This window comes from Loxodonta africana, chromosome 1 (assembly GCF_030014295.1).
Source record: "Loxodonta africana isolate mLoxAfr1 chromosome 1, mLoxAfr1.hap2, whole genome shotgun sequence".
Classification (NCBI taxonomy): Eukaryota; Metazoa; Chordata; class Mammalia; order Proboscidea; family Elephantidae; genus Loxodonta; species Loxodonta africana.
In genome coordinates, this window is record NC_087342.1 from 227,872,124 (window position 1) to 227,899,468 (window position 27,345).

The 27,345-nt window shown below is 43.9% G+C and overlaps 1 protein-coding gene across 2 annotated transcripts in view; it reads left to right on the forward strand.

Moving 5' to 3' along the window:
* ZDHHC14 (zinc finger DHHC-type palmitoyltransferase 14) overlaps positions 1–27,345 on the forward strand; it is a 350,736-nt gene that overhangs the window by 200,036 nt on the left and 123,355 nt on the right. For both annotated transcript variants that reach the window (XM_064292695.1, XM_064292699.1), the window contains exon 2: positions 563–723. In XM_064292695.1, coding sequence (XP_064148765.1) covers positions 563–723 — 161 coding nt within the window. The remainder of the gene's footprint in view (positions 1–562; positions 724–27,345) is intronic.

Consider the following 27,345-nt stretch of genomic DNA (forward strand, 5'->3'; position numbering starts at 1 on the left):
TTGAATAAGAGTGGTAATAAAGGGCATCCTTGTCTAGTTCCAGTTCTCAAGGGGAATGCTTTCAGTCTCTCTCCATTGAAGATAATGTTGGCTGTTGGTTTTGTATAAAATTCCCTTTGTTAGGGGAGAAATTTCTCTTCTATTCCTATTTTGCTGAGAGTTTTTTTTTTTGAATGGGTGTTGGACTTTATCAAATGCCTTTTCTATATTGGTTGAGTTAATCACGCAATTCTTTTCCTTTGTTTTATTTATGTGATAGATTATATTGATCGATTTTCTAATGTTGAACCATCCTTGCATGCCTGGTATAAATCCCACTTGTTTGGATGTATTATTTTTTTTATATGCTGTTTAATTGTATTGGCTAGAATTTTGTTGAAAAGTTTTATGTCTATATTCATGATGGGTATTAGTCTGTAGTTTTCTTTTTTAGTGATGTCTTTGCTTGGCTTTGGTACCAGGGTTATGCTAGCAGCAGGTTTGGTTTTTGTTTTTTCGTGGATCACTAACATCTCTTTCCTTTCTTTCCCCCACAAACCGTGCCTTCCCTACCTGTTGGCAGCTGTCCATATCTGGCCGTGAAGATCACGCCTGCAATCCCTGTGGTGGGTGGTATCCTGTTCTTCTTTGTGATGGGGACCCTGCTCCGCACCAGCTTCAGTGACCCCGGCGTCCTTCCAAGAGCCACACCCGATGAAGCCGCTGACCTGGAAAGGCAAATAGGTAACCCTGGAGTCTATCCTTAGGCCTTGGTCACCTCCCACCTGCGCTGGACCTCAGTGTGGAAGGACCAGCCGAGTGCCTGTGCAGGAGGGCAAGATGGCTGACCCTGAAGAGTGGAGGGAAAGGAGTCCCCTGAGGTCTTCACTCAGTCAGGCAGCAGGAGGGCCTGAGTAGGAGGTGGGATGTAAGGTGTCTGAGGTAAGGCAGAGGGACGGCAAGCTGGAGGGGGGCAGGCCCCATGCACGGGAAGGCACCTCCAGGGAGCCCTGCTTCTGGAAGTCTCTTTGAAGCCTAACCCAGTGCCCCACTGTGCTCTGAGAGTGAGTCCCCACCATGAGAGAGCCAAAGTTGTAGGTCTCTGCTCCCTTGCTCCCTTTTGTCATCACTGTAGCTCAGCTCTTTCTTCCATAAGAGAAAACTCGCAACTGTGACATCTTAGGCTGCACTCTGATTTGTCTAGCGGGATTCAGAATTTCCTTTATGAAGGTGGGGCAGAAATCTATATTTGTGAGACAAATAGTTTTGTTTTTTCCTTAACATCAAAGTCCTAGGATAAAGAGTTGACTGAAATCTGTTTTGAAGATATTAAAACATGTCCTGATGCCTTAGATGACAATTTTGAAGTCTTTTTAAAATTTTAATTAAAAAGAGAGCTATGGTTTTTTCTTGCTCTTAAATGTTCTTAAACCTTTGCACTGGTGAATGTGTGGCTTTGCCGTAGTGCATTGGTAAAATAAATGGGTGGGCTTTTTTTTCCCTAAATTTTCTTTTTTTGATTGTTGTAAAAATACAGATAACACAACATTTGCCAGCTCAGCATTTTTCACATGTACGATTCAGTGAGACCAGCTACATCATTCATGTCGTGCAGCCATCACCAGTATGTGTTCCCAAACTTCCTATCACCATAAACAGGAACTCACTGCTTCCCAAACAGTGATTCCCATTTTCCCTTCCCTCTCATCCCTCGCTGTTGCCATTGAGTCCCCCTGGCCCGATTCGCCGACGCCCCACGCGTTACATGATAGAATTGCTCCATAAGGTTTTCTTGGCAGTAATCTTTATGGTAACCACTAATAAATTCTGATCTCTATACATTTGCCTGTTCTAGGTATTTTATATCAGCGAGACTATACAGTATTTGCCCTGTGATAAACTTATTTCACCCAGCATCATGTTTAAGGCTGGTAAATTTGACGAGAGTGGCGGAGGGAGGGAGATGACTCAGTGTGAGCATGAATTTAGGCAGACCTAAAGTTCAGCGGTTCGAACCCACCAGCTGCTCCGAGGGAGAAAGATGTGGCATTCTGCTCCTGTAAAGATTACAGCCTTGGAAACCCTATGGGGCAGTTCTACTCTGTCCTACAGGGTCGCTGTGAGTCGGAATTGACTCGATAGCAACAGGGTTTTTTGGTATTCTTCCTGCTCTATATGCTCCCCTTCCCCGCCCCCACTAAAGCTAGAGAGATCACCCTAAGCCACAGAGCAAGTGGGTGCAGGTGTGGATCTTGATAGTAAGTGTCTTCTCAGGGCTTACTATTCCCCAGGCGCTGAAGTTCAACTGTGTTCTGCTCCCAGTATCTGCCAAGCCCTTCACCTCTGTGGCCTGGGAGGGGAGCAGCAAAGACACTGATAGAGGGAGTTTGTCATGAATGGTCCGTTAGGCCACAGCCTTCTTGTGCCCTGAAGAAGGGAAGATGGGGAAAGGAAGAAGCAACACTGAGGGAGACAATCCCTTTCTGAGTCACAATATCTTGGGATTCCAGGACCCACCTCTTTGGTGTCAAGTCGATTCCAACTCACAGCGACCTTTCGGACAGAGGAGAACTGCCCCATAGGGTTTCCGAGGCTGTAAGCTTTACTGGAGTAGACTGCCACATCTTTCTCCCACAGAGCAACTGGTGGGTTCGAATCATTGACCTTTTAGTCAGCAGCTGAGTGCTTAACCACTGCGCCACTATTGGCTTTTTTAGGGATTCCAGGACAGGGCATGCTAATTCATAATTCTTTAAATCCTTGCATTTTAGAGCACTTTAACAATTTTTAAAAGCACATCCATGACGCTCTCTGTATTTTATCCCATCCGAGCAACCTCGTGAGGAATATTTTACCATTCTTCTCATCTTACAGATTAGGAGACCAAGTCCCAAAGAAGCTCACTGGGAGAAGGTGGCAGAGCTGAAGCCTAGAACTCAGGTCTCCTGGATCCTAGCCCTTTTTCTCCCAGGACATTGTGCCATGGGGAGAGGGAGAGAGGTTGGCCCAATTTCCTCCACTGAATAGAGCTGGGTTTATAGCGAGTGCATACTCGTTGCCGTCGAGTGGATTCTGACTCACAGCGACCCTCTGGGACAGAGTAGAACTGCCCTGTAGGTCTTCCAAGGAGCGGTCGGTGGATTTAAACAGCCAGCCTTTTGGTTAGCAGCCCTATCTTTTAACCACTGCGCCACCAGGGCTCCAGAGAGTGCACAGTCTATGGAAAATCCTCTACTCAAGCAGTGTGCACGGGACCCAGTCCCCACACTAGGGGTTACACAGTTCCCTGCATATTAATATGGAGGAAGTTGGGTGAGGAGGAATTTGCTGCAGTGCATTTTTTGTTTGTTTTTGTCAAAGTGGATATTTTTCAGAGGAAGTATTTATTTTAAAATCAGCTCTGTCCCTTATCCCCTGGGACCAGGGGCATAGATTCCATGAGAGCACTGGGTTGGGTAAAGGATGAAACCAGCTCTTTGCTTCCTGTGAAGGAAAGAAGGGCTTTCAAGGCAGAACTCCTGGCACAGCAGAAAAAAAGTAGCTCAGCTCATCCCCTCCCCAAAAACAACAGTAAAACTGGATAAAATTGTTAAAAACAACCATTTCATAGTTGTTGAATTTAGGCCAATTTGTGAAATGCTACTGAACTTTGGGTAAAAATAGTGGAAGCCTCTGGCATTCTTAGAGTCCCTGGGTAGGGCAAACGGTTAACACGCTTGGTTGCTAACTGAAGGTTGGAGGTTCCAGTCCACCCAGATGTGCCTCGGAAGAAAGGCCTGGTGGTCTGCTTCCAAAAAACTCAGCCATTGAAAGCCCTGTGGAGCACAGTCCTACTCTGACGTGCGTGGGGTTGCTATGAGTTGGAATTGACTTGATGGCACCTGGTTTTAACTGGTGGCCTTCTTGCCTGGGGCTGCTCCCATCCCAACCTGAATTCCACAGGTGAGATGGTTCTAGCAGGACAGACAAGCTGTGAGACAACCATTCATGATAAAGGGCATCTATGAAAAGCTTCAGCTAACATCATACTTAATGTTGAAGGATTGAATGCTTTCCCCTTACAATCAGGAACAAGGCAAGGGTGTTTGCTTTCACACTTCTATTCAACATTGTCCTGGAGGCTCTAGCCAGTGCAATGAGGGAAAAAGAGGTGGGGGGAGGCTTGAGGTAGGAAAAGAAGATGTAAGACTGTCTTCATTCACAGAACCCCTGTGGGGCCTGACTTGATTTGGAGTGGAGCATGGAAAAAAAATTATAAAATAAGCTTTTACCTTAAGAAACTAGAAAGAGAGCAAATTACACTCCAAGTAAGCAGTAGTAAGGAAATAATAAAGATTAGAGTGGAATTCAGTAGGATACAGAAAGACAATAGAGAAAACCAATGAGACCAAAAGTTAGCTCTTTGAAAAGATCAGCAAAATGGACCAACCTTTATCTGTACCTACCAAAAAGAGACAGAGAGAGAAAAGGCACAAATTACCAAAATCAGAAATGAAAGCAAGGACATCACCATTGACCCTACAGAAATGAAAACTATTAAAGGGCCCAACTATAAACAACTTTATGCCAACAAATGAGACAACTTTGGTGAAATGGACAAATTCTTAGAAAAACACAAATTACCAAAAAATGATTCATAAAGAATTCAAAATCTGAAGAGACCGTAACAAAGACATTTTTGTCCATATATAAAAGGGTACATTTTAAACCCTTATCTCACACCATACACAAAAAATTATTCAAAGTAGATCATAGATCTAAATATTAGAACAAAAACTATAAAGTTTCTGAAGAAAATGTAGCAGAAAATCTTCATGATGTTCCATTAGGCAGAGTTCTTAGATATAACACAAAAAAACATGGTCTATAAAAGAAAAAATTGAGGAATTGAACTTCATCAAACTAAAAATGTTTGCACTTCAAAAGACACCACTAAGAAAATTAAAAGGCGAGCCACAGACTGGAAGAAGATATTTACAAATCATGTATCTGATAAATGACTTGTATCTAGAATATATAAATATCTCTTATAGCTCAATAATAAGACGAACAACCCAATTGAAAATGGGCAAAGAATTTGAACAGATATTTTTCCAAAGAGGATATATGAATGGCCAGTGAGCACATGAAAAGATGCCTGTCTTCAGCTGGGCTCTCTAGAAAAGCAAAACCAGTAAAGCCTATAAATATGTATAGAGATTTACGTCAAAGCAATGGCTCATGCGATGGTAGAGGCTGGGACATCTCAAGTCAGTGGATTAGGATAGAGGCTCCTCCTGATTCTTATAGGTGCAGGGGCTGGTGAATCAGGACCCTCGCTCACAGTCCGTGAATACTGAGGAATCCAAGATCGGTGGGCCAGACCACAAGGCTTCTCCTGATTCAAGTAGCTGCAGGGGCTGGTGAACCCAAGATCAGCAAGTCGGACAGCACGGCTCTGCTCATAGGCTGTGAAGATGAATGAATTCCTAGATCGGCAGATTAGCTGACAGCTCAAGTCCCAAGAACCAGAGGTCAGATAAACAGGAGGCAGTGCAGGATCCAGAGCGAGCAAAAAGCCAGAACGTCTGCTTATATTCAGATGCAGGCCACACCCCCAAGGAAAACTCTCTTCCAACTGATTGGCTGCTCACAGCAGATCCCCTCATGGGGGTGATTACATACAAACACTGAGAATCATGGCCCAACCCAGATGATACAGTCTTAACCATCACAATGCCCAACATCTTTATTCATTAGGGAAATATAAATCAAAACTACAGTGAGGTACCAATTCACACCCACTAGGAAACCCTGGTGGTGTAGTGCTTAAGTGCTACGGCTGCTAACCAAAGGGTCGGCAGTTCGAATCCTCCATGCGCTCCTTGGAAACTCTATGGGGCAGTTCTACTCTGTCCTGTAGGGTCGCTATGAGTCGGGATTGACTCGACGGCACTGGGTTCTGGGCTTACACGCCCACTAGAATGGCTGTAATCAAAAAGACAGACAATGAATGTTGGCAAGGGTGGGGACCCTCATACATTACTGATGGGGATGTAAACTGGTCCAGGCACTCTGGAAAACAGTTCCTCAAAATTCTTCAAAAGTTAAAACGGAGTTACCTTAGGACCCAGCAGTTCCACTCCTAGGTATGTCTCCAAAAGAAATGAAAACATAGTTTACTCAGAGACTTGTACGTGAATGTTCATAGCGGCGTTATACCTAGTAGCCCCAAACTGGAAAACACCTGACTGTCCATCAGTGGGTGAACTGACGAACAACGTGTGTTGTATCCACACAACAGAACACCGTTAAGCAATGAAATGGGGCAAGGTACTGATACAAGCTACAACATAGATGAACCTCAAAAACATTAAGGTAAATGAAAGAAGCCAGATGTAAAAGACTCCCTATTGCGTGGTTCCATTTATCTCAAACGTGCAGAAAGGGCAAATCTTTGGAGAGAGATCAATGATTGCCTGGATCTGCGGGTAGGAGTGGCAGTTAACTGCAGACAGGCACAAACAAACTTGTTGAGGTGATAGAAATGGTCTCAAATGAGATTGTGGTTATAGTTGCACAATGCAATAAATTTACTAAAAATCACTTCAATTGTACACTTACAAAGTGTGTGTTTTATGGTGTGTAAATTATTACCAATTATATCTGTAAAATTTGTTTAAAAAATTAAAAAAGGAGAGGAAGGGAGAGAAGAAGAGGAAGAAGAAGGAGGAAGAAGGGCTTTGGAGTCATTTGAATGTGGGTTTGAATCCTGGCCCCCCAGTGGTTTGGCTCTAGAATAGTTGTACACTTTTCTAAACCTCATCCGTTCATGTTCCCTACCTGTAAGATGGGAGGAGTGACACATATCTTGCAAGGTTCTTGTCAGGATTAGAGATTATAGGGAACGTGCCTGACATGTTGTAGGTGCTCAAAATGGTAGTATTTTTAAATTTTCCTCTTTTCCCACCCAGTTCTCTCTTCACCTTCTGCAAACATCTGTTGTTGTTGTCGTTGGGTGCCATGGAGTCCATTTAGACGCATAGTGACCCCATGTGACAGAGGAGAACTGTGGCGCCATAGAGTTTTCCAGGCCATAATCTTTATGGGAGCAGATGGCCAGGTCTTTCTTCCACAGAGCCACTGGGTGGGTTCAAACCCCCAACCTTCCATTTGGTGCTTAACCATTGCGCAGACATTGGTTCTGATGAAAACGCAATGTGAAATGTGACAGGAATGCAGGGTAGAGCTGGGACAACGTCTATGAGGACTATTAAGGGACTGTCTTTAGGTGTACCGCCTCAAGGTTGAGGAAGAGGTGCCAGGCTATGCAGGCAGGAATTAATTCTCATTGCAGGTCTAATTCTCCATCACAGGGTCCTCCCATACATTACTGGCTTTGGAAAATAAGATCGTTTCCATGAAATCTTAGCACATTTGTTTTGTGTTATCTAGCTAATGAAGGAAAAATGAATAATTAGCTTTGCAAACATTTTAGTATTGGGGTTATTTGTTCTAATTATCCATCGTATATCTCTTACTTTAGAGGCCCAGATAGCCATTTGGAACCAGCCATCTGAGTAATTTCTTGGACATTTACCAAAGATTTAAACAGCTTCTCCCTGCCTCAGACTTCTGAGGACAAGTAGGCTGAGTTTGTTACAGCCCTTTGAAATGCCTTACGCTTCTTTTCTCTGAAGGAACTTTCCTAATAACCTACGTTGCCACTAAAAAGACATCAAAGAACAGCAGCAGGGAGGCCTCCATGGGGCCACTGGGGATCTGCTTTGAAACGTCCCTGTTTCAGAAACTGAATTTTTTCTGTTCACCCAGAGGTGATCAGATACTAAGCGACTGACATGGTAATAGAGAAAAATTACAAGATACTGTATGATAAATCACAGTATGAAAGTATATAACTTCAGTCAGGGGTGTACCTTTCCAGTGGTCAAAATAAGGAAGAGTGGGGGGCCTGACTCTGGTTTCCATCCCCCATACGTTCACCCTTCACATCCTCTCCACCGTCCTAAGGACACTGAGTCCCAGGAGTCAGCACAGAGAGAAGGTGACAAGGTGAAATTTGAACTTGGTGCTGATTCTCTCCAAAACCAGTGCCAGTTATCTGGGAAACTCCCTCCCAGTACGGCAGTAACCGGGAGACCAAACGAGCGATCAAGTGGCTATTTGGTGAGGGCGGAATCAGGTCAAAGGAAGCTGCGCTGGGGCGGAATCTGAAGAATTATGGCCTCTCCACTCTGTACCTTTCAGTGACTAGGATTTCATTTCTCCAGACGCAGTGTGGAGTCCCTGGGTGATGCAGACGGTTAACGTGATTGGCTGCTAACCCAAGGGGTGGTGGTTCAAGTCCACCCAGAGGTGCTTTAGAAGGAAGGCCTGGTGATCTAAAAAATCAGCCATTGAGAACCCCGTGGAGCACAGTTCTACTCTGGCGCACGGGGTCGCCATGGGGTGGAGCTGACTGACGGTAACCGGTGGACGGAGGGGCGGGTCTCTCTCCTCCTCCTTCTCCCCCCCACCTCCTTTGGTCAAATATTTCTCACCTGTTTATTTTTTCTTGTAGTGGGTGGACCCAGTTGCCATTTCTAGGATTAAAGTTTATCTTTTGTTATTTGCCAAATTATTCCTTGAAGCCGGTATCTTCTAGATGAGATTTTCAGGTATCATGGTACAGCACTTTTCCTGATACTGAGGAGGCACTAGACTTACCCACAAAAGTCTACACCATTCTAAAAAACAAACCATTGCCATTGAGTCAATTCCAACTCATAGCGACCCTATAGGACAGAGTAGAACTGCCCCGTAGGGTTTCCAAGGAGTGGCTGGTGGATTCGAACAGCTGACCGTTTGGTTAGCAGCCAAGCTCTTAACCACTGCACCATCCTAGATAGTACAATTCCCAGGAAGATTTCCATGGGAACAGGATGTTTTGACCCACCGATTTGATTTGCTGGAGTTTTTTTTTTTTTTTTTTACCCCAAAGACATCTTGATTCTGTTTAAGAGTTGTTGTTAGGTGCCGTCAAGTAGGTTCAGATTCATAGCGATGCTATATACAACAGAAGAAGCACTGCCCGGTCCTGCATAATTCTCACAATTGTTTTCACTGGCTAATTTTTTTCAGAAGTAGACCGCCAAGTCCTTCTTCCTAGTCTCTCTTAGTCTGGAAGCCCCACTGAAATGCATCCACCATGGTTGACCTTGCTGGTATCTGAAATACCGTTGGCATGGTACCGGATCAGAGCAACCGCAGTACAACAAAGTAAATTGGAATTGTAACCACACTGATGGATTTTTGTTGAATAAAATACTTTCTGAGTAAAACACCATTAAGCCAATTTAAGACCTTCATCCGTTTACTGTACTGTACAGTTAAACTGTTTCCAATATTTTTCCATTTCCATTTACTAAAATTATTTTCATTGGGGTAATTTCAGCATAAAATGTTTAACTGGGATTTGTTTTGATAAACAGTTTTTTTCTGTATATTGTGAAAGTTGTCTTTCTGAATTTTCTTACAGAACTAATTTCTACAAAGGCAGATTTTCCTGATAATTTTTTTTAATGTGTGAAGTTTTTTTAGCCATTGGTTTGATTTTGTATTATTTCCCTCAGTAATGTTCACTATAAAATTGCTTTGAAATTTGATGGTTTTATTTATTCTTTGCCTACTGATGAGTCTTTTGGCAGTAATTGATCTGTGGTATTACCGATTCAAGCCTGCCACACCTTGCAGTCACTTTGTGTTGTCGTTGTTAGGTGTCATTGAGTCAGTTCTGACCCACGGTGACCCCATACACAACAGAACTAAATGCTGCCCAGTCCTGCACCATTCTCACAATTGTTGCTATGCTGGAGTCCATATCAATGTGTCAGTCCAACTCATTGAGGATCTTCCTCTTTTTTTCTCTGTCCCTCTACTTTACCAAGCATGATCTTCTCCAGGGACTAGTGCCTCCTGATAACGTGTCCAAAGTATGCGAGACAGAGTCTCACCATCCTCGCTTCTAAGCAGCATTCAGGTTGGACTTCTTCCAGGACAGATTTGTTTGTTCTTCTGGCAGCCCGTGGTATATTCAGTATACTTTACCAACACCGTAATTCGAAGACATCAATTCTTCTTTGATTTTCCTTATTCATTGTCTAGCTTTCACATGCATATGAGGTGGTTGAAAACACCACAGCTTCAGTCAGGCCCACCTCAGTCTTCAAAGTGACATTTTTGCTTTTTAACACTTTAAAGAGATCACTTTGTGTACCACTCACCAATTGTCCACTGGCAGAACCAACATGGCAGGCGCCATAGACAGCTAATTGCATTGAGTTTTACCAGTTTTCATTTTAGAAGGTGACTTTTCTGACCACTTCCCCCAGTTCTTATTTGTATATCCCTACTCCCTTACACCTAAACACCACAACTTACCCATTGTGTTCACCACCTGTCAGTTTGTTGTACTGTGGTGATGCACATATTGCTGTGAAGCTCTGCCACCGGTATTTCAAATACCAGCAGGGTCACACATTGTGAACAGGTTTCAGTGAAGCTTCCAGGCTAAGACAGACTAGGAACAAAGGCCTGGTGATCTTATTAGTCATTGAAAACCCTATGGATCACAATAGAATATTGTCCAATGTAGTGCTGGAAGATGAGCCCCCTAGGTTAGAAGGCACTCAGTGGCCACAACAATGAGAAGATGGTTGGCCAAGGTTTCCTTCAGTTGTGCATGGGGTCACCACGAGACCAAGCCAACTTACGGGCAACTAACAACAACAACAACATCCTTTGTGTAATTTTGATTTGCAGCAATCATTTCAGTGTCTCAGGAGCTAGACTCTGGAACTCTGCTCAGAATTGAGTTACACCTGCCTGTGTGAGGTTCCTTCTGCCTTCACCTTCCTCTCCCCCTGGGTGCGTTCTGCTCTGTTCTTGCCAGTTACCAGGATGCCACCTCATTATCTTTTGCACTTTTTCTTTCACTCATCGACTTAACCATTTACTGTGTCCCTGAAATAAAATATTCTCTGGGCATCTCCTGTGTCTTTTGAGTAATTGGCTCATTGGTCTACGGTGAAGAAGTTGAATAATATTAATATCTATTTTTCATCCAGTTCTTCTCCTGTGCCAGGCATCATGCTAAGCTCTTTGCAAGTATTATCTCATTTAATACTCACGACAGTCACCCCTGATTTTTATGCATTGTCGTTATTGTTGTTAGTTGTTGTGGAGTCAGCTCCAACTCGTGGTGACCTTATGTATAATAGAATGAAATGTTGCCCGGTCCTCACCATCTCCATGATCTTTGATAAGTTTGAGCCCATTGTTGTGGCTGTTATGTCAATCGAATTCATTGGGGGTTTCCCTTGTTTTCGCTGATGTCTACTTTATCAAACATGATGTCTTTTCCTAGCAATTGGTCTTTCCTGATGACATGTCCAAAGTAAGCGTGTCAAAGTTTCACTATCCTTGCTTCTAAGGAACATTCTGGTTGTAGTTCTTCTAAGAATGTTAGTATCCCTGTTTTATTTTTGAGAAAGCCAGTGCTCAGAGAAGAGGGTGTTGCCAGAGGTCATATGGCCAGAACTGGAGTCAGATGCAGGTCAATCTGACCCCACGCCTCGGACTCTGCCTTTGGGGAGCCAGACGCTGAGCAGCAGTGTGTTCCTAAGAGCACGTAGGGTTCCTGTAGGCCATGAACTAGATTCTCTCCCCCACCTCAGACTGTCTGCATTATCCATCTTCCTGTCCATTGGCTGCCTCTCCCCATTGCATCCACTGGCTCAGAGATAGGAAGCTGAGTCCAGCATGCCTTGGTTAGAGGACCTGGTTCCGAAATCCTGGTCCAAGTGGGTGGAGATGGAAGGAACTGCAGGGAAATTCCAGACAGTCTAACACCCTGGTGGAGCTGCAGGAAGACATAGGGGCCTTTTGTCTAGTGGGGTCTCACTGAGGTCCAGCTGTGCTGTGATGTTTGTGAAGGAGCTAAGGAAGCTCCTTCTGGAAGACACAAAGGCTTTTTGGAGAAAATGGAAACCTAGAAATTAAAAAAAAAAAAAGTAGATTTCTTGTTTGGGAGAATGTGCTAGAATCTAGTGTGCGCTGATGTCAGGAAGGGTAGGCAGTGTGTCTCCCACAGGAATGCAGGCTGAGCATGTCAGAATTCCTGACTGTCTCTTTAAAAAAAAAAAAAAACTCGCAGGATGAGCGAGTTGGAAACCAGATGTCACATTCAAAATTATGGTATTTGGGGAAACATCAGAAGGTTTTGAAGGGTTTAGTTTTTGAGGGCAGGAAGGGACTGGAGTTTAGTTTTTACTGCAGGATTTGGAAGAATGGGATGTTTTTTCATCTAGGGCACTCATCGAAGCCTATATTATTTCTTCTTCCTCTATAAACCCAGACTTGTGGGAATGTATCATATGCTGGAAGCCAGTTTCTAATGCAAGCGTGTTTCCTTGTTTTTGAGGTTAGGGCATTTTCTGTGAAATGATTGAGGGGAGAATTAGAATAATAGCTGTAAAAAAGGTGCCCTGCTGCTCCTCCCTTTTAGCAGATATCCTTTGCAGACTTGTCTTCATGGTTCTCCAGACAGCTTTGTGAGGCAGGTGGCCACACATGGAGGCAAGAGGAGTTATTCCACTTGATGAGGTCATGTTTTTGTGCTGACTCCACCCTGAGCCTTGGAACCTGAATCCTAAATCCACATAAATATTTTTAGGCACCACCGTATTTCCCATCCTGAGCCCGCTAGCTGCAGATTTTGCTTACGTTTATGTGTGGATACAAATCTGAAGTCCTTCCTATAAAACTGATGAGCTCCCCCCTAAAAACAATGGCATCGCTTCATGCCTGATAAAGGGAAGTCTGTCTCCCGCTCTTGCCACACCCACATCACATTTTTTAAAGAGTTCATGTTGAATCAGCAAAACGACGCCATAGAGCAATCTTGAAAGCTTTGCTAAAAAATAGAAAAGTACTATAATTATAATCAGTTCTCGTATACAAAAGCGTGAAAGGGGGAGTATGATGAAATAACCAGGGTGAGGAAAAGGTCAACGAGAGAAAGCGGGGAGGACAGAGACTGCAGGGAGGGAGGGCAGGGAACAAGTGGCATGAAAAGGCCAGAAGAACCGGGACCAATTAGCCAGGAATATGGTCAAAGGAAAGGGCAAGTGATCTGGAGCATGGTAATGAAAATGAGAGAACCCCTCCCCTGTCACCCACCGGGCACCGAGAGCTGAGAGCTGCTGGTGCCAGGACCCATGGATCCACTAAAACAGCTTTTGGTACTGTCTTAGGTTCCTAGTGCTGCTATAATAGAAATGCCACAAATGGGTGGCTGTAAGAAACAGAAATTGATTTTCTCTTGGCGTAGGAGGCTAGAAGTCTGAATTCAGGACACCAGCTCTAGCAGGAGTCTCTCTCCTTCTGCTCTAGGGGAAGGTCCTTGTGTCAGCATCTCTAGCTGGCCATCTTTGGAGTTCCTGGCCTTGTAGACTAGTCTGCTTGCATCGTCTTCAGATAGTGTCAGTCTTCCCCCTGGGTCTGATTTCTTCTATGCCTAATCTGATTTTTTATATCTCAAAAGTGGTTGGTTTTAGAGATCCAAAGGAAAGATTAGTTCAAAGGACTAATGGACCATGACTACCACAGCCTCCACCAGACTGAGTCCAGTACAACTGGGTGGTTCCTGGCTACCACCACTGACTGCTCTGATAGGGATCACAATAGAGGGTCCCAGACAGAGCTGGAGCAACACGTAGAACAAAATTCTATGTCACAAAAAATGACCAGACTTACTGACCTGACAGAGACTGGAGGAACCTGGAGAGTGTTGGCCCCCTGACACTTTTTTAGCTCAGTAATGAAGTCACTTCTGAGGTTCACCCTTCAGCCAAAGATTAGATAGGCCCATAAAACAAAATGAGACTAAAGGGGTATACCAGCCCAGGTTCAAGGGCTAGAAGGCAGGAGGGGAGAGGGAAGCTGCTAATAAGGAACCCAAGGTTGAGAAGGGAGAGTGTTGACATGTTGTGGGGTTGTTAACCAGTGTCATAGAACAATATGTGTACTGTTTAATGAGAAGCTAGTTCTGTAAACCTTCATCTAAAGTACAATTTAAAAAAAACATAAAAAAGAGTAGTTGCTTTAAGACACACACTACACTTATATGGCCTTGTTAACATAACAAAGAAAACCCTATTCCCAAATGAGGTTACATCCACAGGTATAGGGGTTAGGATTTACAATACTTATTTGGAGGGGACACAATTCAGTCCATAACGGGTACCCGCCTCCATTACTCCAGGGATGCTGGTCCCTTGCAGGGCTCCACTCACAGAATATTCCAGCATAAAGTGACCTCAGCAATCATGGGAATCATCCCGGACGACTCCCTTCATTTAGAGATGAGTAAACTCAGCCTCAGAGAGAGAGGTACAAATGTGCCCACCCTTAGACAGAGCTAATCAATGAGAAGGCTGGGACTGAGCCCTGGGATCCTGACACAAAGTCCACCTCTGCTTTGATCTTTTTTACTTCTGAAACTGACCCCCTAACCCTTGCTATTCTAAGTGGAGTCTGTGGACAAGCCACATCAGCATCACCAGGAGCCTCTTAGAAATGCAGACTCTCAGGGCCCTGTGCAACATACTGAATCAGAACCTGCATTTTTTAACAAGATGGCCAGTGAGTCACCAGAAAGCTAGAGGCGCTGTCGTGTGCCATGCCACTTGCCACCTGATTCAGGGGACCGTCCTCTCCACACCAACAGTGCCTGCTTCCTCTCCTCCATTCTCAGGGCTCTTCTGTTTTCAGAAGTTTGGCTAACTACAAAGTCATTTATTTTGAGCATTCATTGTAATAACTTCCCTGCAGTGCTTATGAGAAAAGTGGTATCTTATTCTTTATTATTACTAAAAATAATTGTGAGTAATATTATTAATAAAGCTAAAGCCAATGGAAGAAATTATGAAGTAAAAGAGCTGAACAGAAGATTTAAAAGGGCAGCTTGAGAAGACAAAGTAAAGTATTATAATGAAATGTGCAAAGACCTGGAGTCAGAAAACCAAAAGGGAAGAACATGCTTGGCATTTCTTAAGCTGAAAGAATTAAGAAAAAAATTCAAGCCTGGAGTTGCAATATTGAAGGATTCTATGGGCAAAATATTGAATGACCCAGGAAGCATCGAAAGAAGATGGAAGGAATACATAAAGTCACTGTACCAAAAATAACTGGTTGATGTTCAACCATTTCAGTATTAGCATATGATCAAGAATTGATGTTATGTAAGGAAGAAGTCCAAGCGGTACTGAAGGCACTGGCGAAAAACAAGCCTCTAGGAATTGACAGAATACCAACTGAGATGTTTCAACAAACAGATGCAACGCTGGAAGTGCTCACTCGTCTATGCCAAAAAATTTGGAAGACAACTACCTGGCCAGTCAAATGGAAGAGATCCATATTTGTGTCCATTCTAAACAAAGATGATCCAACAGAATATGGAAGTTATCAAACAGTATCATTAATATGACTTGGAAGTAAAATTTTGTGGAAGATAATTAAAAAATGGTCACAGCTGTACAGAGAACTGCCAGAAATTCAAGCTGGATTCAGAAGAGGGTGTAGAATGAGGTATATCATTGCTGATATCAGATGGATCTTGGCTGAAAACAGAATATCAGAAAGATGTTTACCTATGTTTTATAGACTGTGCAAAGGCATTCAACTGTGTGGATCATAACAAATTATGGATAACATTGCAAAAAATGGGAATTCCAGAACACTTAATTGTGCTCATGAGGAGCCTGTACTTAGACCAAGAGGCAGTGGTTCAAACAGAACAAGGGGATACTGGGTGGCTTAAAATCAGGAAAGGTGTGTGTCAGGGCTGTATCATTTTTTCATACTTATTCAGTCCGTATACTGAGCAAATAATCCGAGAAGCGGGCCTGTATTAAGAAGAATGGGGCATCAGGATTGGAGGAAGACTCATTTAACAACCTGTGTTACGCAGATGACACAACCTTGCTTGCTGAAAGTGAAGAGGACTTGAAGCACTTACTGATGACCACAGCCTTCAGTATGGATTACACCTCAACAAAAAGAAAAAAATCCTCACAACTGGACCAATAAATAACATCATGATAAATGGAGAAAGTATTGAAGTTCTCAAGGATTTCATTTTACTTGAATCCACAAACCAACACCCACAGAAGCAGTAGTCAAGAAATCAAATGACGTATTGCATTGGGCAAATATGCTGCAAAAGACCTCATTAAAGTGTTAAAAAGCAAAGATGTCATTTTGAGGACTAAGGTAGGCTTGACCTAAGCCATGGTATTTTCAGTTGTCTCATATCATGTGCAAGCTGGACAATGAATAAGGAAGACCGAAGAAGAATTGATTTCTTTGAATTATGGTATTGTTGAAGAATATTGAATATACCATGGACTGCCAGAAGAATGAACAAACCTGTCTTGTAAGGATTACAGCCAGAATGCTCCTTAGAAGCGAGGATGGTGAGACTTTGCCTCACGTACTTTGGACATCTTATCAGGAGGAATCAGTCCCTGGAGAAGGACATCATGCTTGGTAAAGTAGAGGGTGAGTGGAGAAAAAGGAAGACCCTTAACAAGATGGACTGACACAATGGCTGCAGTGATGGGTTTAAGCATAGCAGTAATTGTGAGGATGGTGCAGGATCAGGCAATGTTTTGTTCTACTGTATATAGGGTCACTATGAGTCTGAACTGACTCTACGGCACCTAACAACAATAATTATGGAGTCCCTGAGTAGTGCAAACAATTAACGCTATCAGCTGCTAACCGAAACGTTGGCAGTTTGAGTCTACCCAGAGGTATCTTGGAAGAAAGACCTGGTGATTCGCTTCTGAAAAATCAACCACTGAAAACCCTGTGGAGCACAGTTCTACTTTGTGGGGTCGCCTTCAGTTGGAATCGACTCGACGGCAATGGATTTTGGTTTTTAAATGATTTTTGTATTAATAAAGACCTTTATAATGTGCTTTACAGGTTACAAAGTCCATCTACTTTTAATCATCAGTAAAGTATATGGTTACAGACACAGGCTCTGTAGCTAAATTGACTGAACCTGAATCCCAGCTCCTCCATTAACTGTGTGACTTCAAGCAAGTTTGTTAACTTCTCTGTGCCTCAACTTCAGTGTCTGTAAAGCAGATCCACTGAGCACAAAGATCCATTTCAGCTGTATCTTTCTATAGTTCTAGAAAGAAGTCCTTTTTCCTCGTTTGCCTGACTCTGCAAACCCAGGAATTTAAATACTTTAGGTTATCTAGCCTGTTCAGTTGTTTACACAGGAGGAATGACTGTTCTATTAATTCTGGAATCCAGACCTACGTGCACTCTCATGGAATTCAGGAAGTCATCTCTAGGTGCTGCAAACAAGTGAGATGTCTCCGTGACTCACAGGAATATTACTGTCGTTATTACTTACTGTCTCGGCTGTGCTCAGGAGGGAGGGCAAGGAACAATGGCCCTTCTGAGCCAGATGAGTCAGGCAGTTGATGAGGCTTCAGGTAAGCCAGCAATAAGGTTTTCCTTCTAGGAATGGGCAGGATGAGTCGGGCAGATGGGTAGGCTGAGAAACACGGATCCAGCTACTTAGCTAAGTGCATGGGCATCCAAGGAGGGGAGCCAAGACTGGCTTTTCAGGAGAAAACCCCCTGGGAAAAGGTTCATCAGGAGACTGGGCAGGCTCTTTGTGCTTAGGAGGTGGGCGGCCTTTTTTATTACGAGTGTAGAGGTAGCGTGAAAGGCAGCTCAGGAAGGAAGGCAACAGAGGGCTCAGTGGGGAGAGGGGACGTGGACCAGGGCTGGGGTGTGTGGCAGGGGCTCAGCTGGGAGGGGACAGAGCAGCCGGAGCAGGTACAGTGTCCGGGCAGGTGAGTGGCCCTGCCAAGCAAAGAGGTGAGTTAGAAAACAGCTGAGTTAGTTAAAGAGCAATAGACGTTCCCTAAAGATGCTCTCAGACATACCAATGATTGAGAGGGTGGCGCAGGACCGGGCAGTGTTTGGTTCTGTTATACAGAAGGTTGCCATGAGTCAGAGCCGATTCGATGGCAACTAGCAGCAACAAAGGTTCTCTTCTGCCCCCAACCCCCCCACCCCCCAAAAAATTGCTGTTAAGTCAGTTTCAACTCATGGCTGTCGGAATAGAACTGTGCACGGTAATGGCTGTAATCTTTCAGAAGTAGATTGCCAGGCCTTCCTTCTGAGGCTCCTCTGGGTGCATTCAAACCACTAACTTTTCAGTTAGTAGCTGAGTGCCTAGGCGTTTGCACCACCAAACCAAACCCATTGCCATCGAGTTGATTGCGACTCATAGCAACCCTACTGGACAGAGTAGAACTTCCCCATAGGGTTTCCAAGGCCGTAGTCTTTACAGAAGCAAACTGCCACTTCTTTCTCCCACAGAGTGGCTGGTGGGTTCAAACCACCGACCTTTCAGTAGCAGCCGAGCATTTAGCCACCGCACCACTAGGTCTGCTTTTGCACCACGCAACCAAACAACTAAACCCATCGCCATCGAGTCAATTCTGACTCAGTGATCTTATAGGACAGACTAGAATTGCCCCATAGGGTTTCCAAGGAACGGCAGGTGAATTCGAACTGCCGACCTTTTGGTTAGCAGCCGAGCTGTTAACTACCGTGCCACTTCTTGCACCACCCAGGGACTCCTAAACATTTTCTTAGGAAGAGCTTCCTTCCGTAACAGACTGGGGAGCCATTCCACACTCCGCTTCATAATGAACACCTACCTGTTGTCATGGCTGTAGCCTGGGCCAGGATCTGATTGAACCGAGAGCCACTTGCCATCTGCACACCGGTAGTGCCCCTTATCTTATCTGTCATCGATGCCTTTATGACATTTGTGTATTCTCTGTGTTCTGTGAACTGAGAGCTTGTTCAGATGTCTTCTTTGGAGTCCACATTACAAGCTCGTCGTATCATTGAAACTATGCCACGGTAGTCATCCTCCGATGCTTTGTGATAATCAAACCAATCCACTCTTTACTTCTCAAGCGACCTTTCTCCCTGCTGTAGCATTTTATGCTGCAGAATAGAGGTCTACGGCCAATTTTGTGGTGACTGTATCTCCCTTTCCTTCTCTGCCCTACAAAACTCTAAGGTATGGGAGGGAGATTATTCATTTTGTCTTTCTGGTAGCTGTAAAGTTCTGAGGTTTAGAACCATTGCTCAAGAACACAAGAACGTCAATAGCTGCTGTGCAGCGCAGAGTTTGAGGTGGGGGCATTGGGAATCACTTATAGCCAGCACTCAGTCTAGAAGGTGCATGTGAGCCAGGACGGAGAAAGACATCAGGCAGTGCCACCTGGGAGGATGCTGGGTCATACAGTGAGGGTTCTCCCTGCCACCGTGTTTGTTAAAGAAAAAGTCTTCTCATTGTTCACTTACCAAGTTGACTTTCCCAGGCTCCTCGAGGAAAATTTGGTTTACGTGGGTGGATAAAAGTGAAGACCATTTATTTTGGAAACTAGATTAACACCTTCTTGGAGAGAAACAGAAGTCCAAGTGGGTGAAAGTTGTAGTACAATTTGGAATGTGCAGTTTTTAAAAAATCTGTTTTCCTTTTAAGGATGGAAACGTGAAGCCCAAGGGTCCTTGAGTAAGTGAACGGGGTGGCTTGCTCCTCACGCTCAATAGAAGACAGTAGATTAGCTCCCGTGGCCCTCTCAAAAATAACTTGTAACACACTTGGAAGGGTAGAGAGCAGCGCCGTCAAATAGAAACATAATGCAAGCCACGTGCATAATTCTAAATTTTAGAGTAGTGACATTTAAAAAACAGTAAAAAGCAACAGGTGAACTTAACTTTAATAATATATTTTATTTAACCCTGTATAGGGTTGTTATGAGTCAGAATCAACTTGACACAGATTTGGTTTTTTTTTATATAGCCAGGTTATTACCATTTACAGTGCGTGTTCAATATAAAACTATACACACGAGATATTTTATATTCTGTTTTTTGTACTAGGTCTTTGAAATTCCGTGTGCATTTCACCCTTATAAAAAAAATTTTTTAAGCATATCTCAGTTCAGACCGGCCACATTTCCAGTGCTCAGTAGACACATGTGGCCGCCATGTTGATCAGCACTAAGTTAGAGCACAGAGATGGGTCTAAATAGTTACTGGAATCTCTCAGACTTGTCAGCATTATTCATCTTGTTTTGGATCATTTGAAAGAAATGCTGAGAGAATAGTTTTTAAGCTCATTTTTTAATTTTGAAGGAGTGCTTATTTCACACATTCATTCATTCACTCATTGAACATATTTATTAAGTGCTTACCGTGTATTTAGCACTGTGATAATGGCAAAGTATATGCTTAACAAGTTTTTCTTTTAGTTTTTGTTTCTATCAATTTAATTCTGAAATTATAAAAAATGGAATTATCTGAAACATCTAATCATGTTCATTGTTATCTGTTAATTAAGATGGTCACATCCCATGCTGTTTGATTAAACCAGTCCAAACCAAACCCACTGCCACTGAGTGAATTCTGACTCATAGTGACCTTATAGGACAGGGTAGAACTGCCCAGAGACTTTCCAAGGCTATAAATCTTTACAGAAGCAGACCGTCATACCTATCTCCCTCAGAGCGGCTGGTGGGTTCGAACTGCTGCCCATTTGTTAGCAGCCAACCGTTTAGCCACTGTGCCACCAGGGCTCCTCTTGATGATACCAGAGCCCCAAAACCAAACCCACTGCCATTGACTTGATTCCGACTCTCATCTACCGTATAGGACAGAGTGGAACTGCCCCATAGAGTTTCCAAGGAGCACCTGGTGGATTCGAACTGCCGACCTTTTGGTTAGCAGCCTTAGCTCTTCCCCACTACAACTTGAGCATGCATTAGAACCACCTGAAGGACCAGTTAAAACACAGATTGCTGCGCCCTACCCTCAGAGTTTCAGATTGAGTAGGTCTGGGATGGGGCCTGAGAATTTGCAGTTCTAACAGGTTTCCAGGTGATGCTGACGCTGCTGGTGCGGGGACCATGCTTTGAGAACCACTAGATTAGACACATGGTTTCTCCTTTAAGGCCCCTTACTCTTATGTCTGCCACATACTTGAAGGCAAAACCAAGCGTCTCTGAAGAGCTGAACCGCTGCAAGATTCATGGATCTCAGAGGGATTCCTAGAGAAATGGCTGGATCACCTACTTACCTGTGTTGTTTTCTAAAATACAGATGTAACGATCCCAGTGGGAAATGGCTTGTGAAACTCACTTGGGAATAATGCTCTGTAACTGAACAGTATGCTGAGGAATAATCTAAGGGGAGATTCACAGGATATCCCTTAGGGGACCAGCATTGCAGATTATGGCCTAGCTAACCCCTCTCTGGATAAATCCTCAGGATGAATATTCTAGACTGAGTGATTTCCGTACTTGGGCTGGGCTGAGAAGGAGCTGAGAAGAGGATCCCAGAGCTTTCAAAATCTTTGGGTACCAAGTACTAGCAGAGAAATATTTAAAACTTGACTTCCCACGCTTCATAGGAGAAGTTTCGCTTTTCACCTTAAGTCGAAGGATGGCTGATACCTTAAAACCAGTTGTAGCTGTTGTCTGTCCCTGCCAACATGGAACCTGCCCTCCTTGTGCCTGTTTGGTTGAGGGCTGCTCTATGGCCAAACATTCTAGCAGGAGGACAAGTGGGATGTTGTTATTTTGTTGTTGTTGTTAGGTGCCATTGAGTTGGTTCTGACTCACAGTGACCCTGTGCACAATGGAACGAAACACTGCCTGGTCCTACACCATCCCCACGATCATCGCTATGTTTGTGCCTATGGTTGCAGCCACTGTGTCAATCCATCTCATCAAGGGTCTTCCTCTTTTTCACTGACCCTCTACCAAGCATAATGTCCTTCTCTAGGGATTGGTCCCTCCTGATAGCATGTCCAAAGTACATGAGACAAAGTCTCATCTCTACCATTTCCAAGGAGCATTCTGGCTATACTCCTTCCAAGACAGATTTGTTAGTTCTTCTGGCAGTCCATGGTATATTCGGTGTTCTTTGCCAACACTCTAATTCAAAGGCATCGGTTCTTTTTCGGTCTTCCTTCTTCATTGTTCAGCTTCACATGTGTATGAGGCAATGGAAAATACCATGGCTTGGGTTAGGTGCACCTTAGCCCTCAAGGCGACATCTTACTTTTTAACACCTTAAAGAAGTCTTTTGTAGCAGATTTGCCCAATGCAGTACGTTGTTTGATTTTTCGGCTGCTGCTTCCATGGGCATTGATTGTGGATCCAAGTAAAATGAAATCCTTTACAACTTCAATATTTTCTCTGTTTATCATAATGTTGTTATTGGTCCATTTGTGAGGATTTTTGTTTTTTTTATGTTGAGGTATAATCTATACTGAAGGCTGTGGTCTTTGGTCTTCATCAGTAGGTGAGAAAGAAGAAGGATCAGTAGTTGGAAAATATGGCCGATGCCAGAGATCACATGATAGAATTTTGCAAGGCCAATGACTTATTCATTGGAAATTCAGTTTTTCAACAACATAAATGGCAACTGTACACATGGACCTCACCGGATGGAATACACAGGAATCAAATCAACTGTATCTGTGGAAGAGAAGATGGAGAAGCTCAGTATCATCAGTCAGAACAGGGCCAGGGGCCGACTGCAGAACAGACCATCAACTGCTCGTATGCAAGTTTAAGTTGAAGCTGAAGAAAATTAAAACAAGTCCATGAGAGCCAAAGTGCGTCCTTGAGTATATCCCACCTGAATTTAGAGACCATTTCTAGAACAGATTTGACATGTTGAACACTAATGACTGAAGACCAGATGAGTTGTGGGATGACATCAAGGACATCACACATGAAGAAAGCAGGTCAGTAAAAAGATAAGAAAGAAAGAAAAGACCAAAATGGATGTCAGGAGGGACTCTGAAACTTGCTCTTGAACATAGCGTAGCTAGAGCAAACGGAAGAAGTGTAGAAGTCAAAGAGCTGAACGGAAGATTGCTGTTTTACAAAATTTGATCTTACTGTGACTACAATCTCCTAGACGTAACCGATCCATTTGGAAGGGTCAGAGTTTGGTGATCCCCACGGTCAGCACGGCCAGAACCTTTTGACCGGACCTTGGTAGCCCTCCCTTACGTCATACAGTTTATTAGAATTTTGAAAGCCCCCAGGGAAGATTTTCTGTCTTCAGAACTGTCCCGTGCCCACTCCGAAAGGTGGCCTCTGGTCCTTAGTTTGTTTTTAATGCATAACATTTTATTAGGGATCTACCCCACCTGACTGAACTCAGAATGTCATCTGAGCATTGTCAAAAGGGACACCGCATACTCTCTCTGAGGCAGAGACCTTTTATCTCGTCAGTATTAGAAATGTCTGCAGGTTTTCTTAGTAGATTCTAATTCTGGGCTGTTTCTCCAGCGAGTGAAGCAGGGGCATTTGGGCTGGGGCTGCTCTGATCAGTATAAACCCCCACCCACCTATGGGTGCTTCACAAAAACTGCAAGTTAACACTGCCACGAGAGGTGCAGTATTTTAGTTATTATTATTTTAGGATAGACCTTTAGACAGACTAGGTAAGAGTTGCTGTGGGTTCTGTTTGCCTGTTCTTTTTCACCTGTGTCTTAAATGACTTGACGTCAGTTTTAGATCATTTGGGTGCACCATCCTCAACGCCACTTCCGTTCTAGAGAAAAAAAGCACGTTCTTGCTTAGATGTGGATGACAAGGTTCTGCTGCCCTATATGCTGATATAGGTGATGACCCAGGGAAACTGAAAGATCAGAGTCTCAGAAAAGAAAACAGAAGGGAAACTGGCCACGACCTGTTTGCCCTTGTAAATCATGGCTAGATGGTCACAGGTACACGTCTGACCTCCCATCCCTCTGCCCCAGACCCCTTTTCAGCCACCCAGCCTGTCTTTGGACAAACTTGGGGTTGGTGACTGCGTAGAGACGTCTATACTTTGCTCTTCATGAACACCAAATGTTTCAAACATATCTTGCAGTGTCGTATTTCAGACATTTAATGAAAATTATTTCTGGCTGGCTGCTGAGTTAGAAAATCAGTCACGATCAGCTGATCAATCTATTTGAAGCAGTTTCTGTGTCCACAGCCTGTCTTAAGTGCCATGGAAGAACGAAAAGAAACCTAGCTGGGGATGGCACACACAGGTAAAGTCACTCAGGACTGTTTTCACAACAGAGAAACATCAACAAGGACAGATTATTGTAACGTGGGGTTTCTCAGCCTCGGCACTACTGACTGTGCTGGATAATTCTCTGTTGTAGGGGGCTGTCCTATGCGTTGAGGAGCCCTGGTAGCACAGGGGCTAAGCACCCAGCTGCTAATGGAAAGGTCGGCAGTTCGAACCCACCAGCCATTCCTCAGGGATAAAGATACGGCAGTCTGCTTCCATACAGATTTACAGCCTTAGAAACCCCATGGGGTAGTTCTACCCTGTCTTATAGGATCTCTATGACTCGGAATCGATTTAATGGAAATGGGTTTGTAATGGGTCCTGTTCATTGCGAGGATGTTTGTAGCAGCATCCCTGGCCTCTTCCCACTAAATGGGGTGACCAGTGTGGAACCAGTGTAAGCAGACCTCGGCAGAGTACTGGGTGCTGCCCTCTCCATCACCACCCTAACAAATAATGCATGAATAGTGGATGTGGTCCTACTGATCTCCAGGGAATGTTTTTGACTGCCTAAACCAGCGCTGTCCAGCAGAAATAGAATGTAAGCCACAAACGCAAGCCACGCATGTAATTGTAACTTTTCTAGTAGCCACTTTACAGTAGTAAAAAGAAATGAGTGAAATTAATTTTCATAATATATTTTCATTAACCCAGTTATTCAAAACATTACCAATTGAACAAGTAATCAATAATTAAAGAGTATTGAGGCATTTTGCATTCTCCTTTTTGTGTTAAATCTTTGAAATGCTGGTATGTAGTTTACACTTACACAGCATTGTGATTGGGACTAGCTGGATTTTGAGGGCTCAAGACCCCCCCTGTGGCTACCATATTGGATAGCCTGGGTCTAACCTTCCCAACTGAGTGGCTGCCACTCCAAAACAAGGTTGACAGTTATTCTGAGCTTGAGGGCACCCATGTCACCCTGATGCCTATTTGGCTGATGCATGGCGTATGAGAGTCAAGCTGGTGGTCCATTTCCCTCTACGAGTCATTCGTGTTACCAGAGGAAACTGTCTAAAGGCCGTCGATCACCCAGCGAGCCCCCCGACGGGCCATTTAGTGATTAGACAGGCCATTTGAGAGGGCTGGCATCCAGCCTTTACCAAGTATAGAGAAAAACAAAACTAGTAACTTTGGTACAGAAATGGAGTCCAAGTTTGTGGGGAGTAGGAATTTCTAACATAAGAAAAGCAATAGCCCATCCATAATGGAAGGTTGGATTCTGGCTAAAGCAATGAGAGATTCTGAATTGTTTCTGGTTTTATTTCTCCCACACAGGATCCTCATTTCAGGCCCTTCTGATTCCATTTTTCCAGTTGACACACAGGCAGGGTGGTTGGAGCCAGCCACTACTAAAGTAGGAATTATTGGTATGGCATTTTGCAAAAATCACAGTATAACAGAGTTGAAGTAGCATAGAGTGGAGGTTTCTCTTCCCTGTCAGACGCTCCCTTTCTTCCCCAGCCAAGCAGGAGGGAGCGCAGGCTGCCCTGCTGGAGGAGGAAACACCTGGAAATATGACCTGCAACAGGCCTGCCCAGCTCTTGGCTCCTCCACGACTGGATTCTCTCTCCAGCTCTCCAACACAAATGACAGTGAGCACTTCTCATTCCAGTCATACTTCAGCAGCATTATTGCTCAGAGCACACAAACAATGTGATGACTGAGAGGCTTTTCGGGCTCCCCACAAAGCTCTCCTGAGATAAAAGCAGTTAACAACCACTCTTCGATGATGATAAATGGTTGTTGGTTTTCTTTCATCAATATTTTAATAACTATTTGCACATTTTGGCAATTATGGATCTAGATGGTGCCGAAAGTGATTATAGAAGCAAATTGCAGAGGTGATTCATGAGCACAGTTGGCCGTCAGAGGCAACGCCATCTCTCTGTGACAAGTGGGTCTTGTTTTCGGCATCTGCCTCCTGGCAGCCTTCTCAGGCAGGTGTACTGACAAGTACAGAGGGTTGATGCGCAGTATTCAGTCCGCCTTCCCTCTGATGCCTTCTTCTCCAGACAGCTTTGCTCCCAGCACAGGCATTGACAACCTTACTCCAAAATCAGCCACTTGCCTCTTTGTGTAGGTATGATTGGCCGTTGAGTTCAGAGGTGTGTTGGCAGCTGTTCCATGCCTGCTTGGTGGAATCTGGTAAAGTGAGGACTGCCGCATGTCTATTGGTATCTTAGTCTTCTAGGACTGCCACAGCAAAGTACCACAAACTGGGTGACCTCTAAGAACAGAAGTTTGTTGTCTCGCAGTTCTGGAGGCTAGGAGTCCGAGATCAGGGTGTCAGTGATGTTGATTCCTTCTGAGCTCTAAGGAAGAATCTGTACCATACCTGTCTCCTAGCTTCTGGTGATGACTGGAGATCCTTGGCGTTCCTTGGCTTGTTGACCAGTCTCTGCTCCATCTTCCCATGGGCGTCTTCCCTCTTTGTGTCTGAGGCTCTTCTCTTGTTCTATAAAGACATCGCTCGTGTTGGATTAGGACCACCTACTCTAGTATGACCTCAGTTTAACTGATAACATCTTCAAAGACCCTATTTCCAAGCAAGGCCACATTCGAGGTACAGGAGTTAGGACTTCAGCATGCCTTTTGGGGAGCAATAAATCAATCCCTAACAGTTGGGGAAAGCCTAACCCACTCTGCCATCACCTTCTTGGAAGAAAAGTGCCATTCATGTTCCATAGACACACCCTCATTTCTTAGTTAAAGTCGTACTCAAATCATGTATTTCACTGCACTCCCCACCCTGCATTTCAAGCTCCAGGTTGTCTTTTTGGAGCATACCAGTGACAAATGTTTTACCTAAGAATAGTCTGGAAGAGAAGCTTTTTAAGACCTAGAATTTGTAGAGAGAGAAAAAGAGAACTAAGAGTTGTCTTTGCATGTTGTATCAAGTTTTAGAAATGAATGTGAAAAACCAGAAAACAAAACGTCTGAACAAGTCCAGTATTAAAGGAAATTTAAATAGGCACCGTCTTACATTGCTTCAGGGAACAAGATGGAACAAATACCCAGCAAAACTGAACATGAAGATGTTCATTGTAGCGTTAGTTATAACATACGGAAGCAACTTAAATGTACAACAGTAGAGAAATGGATAAACCCAATATGGCGTACCTC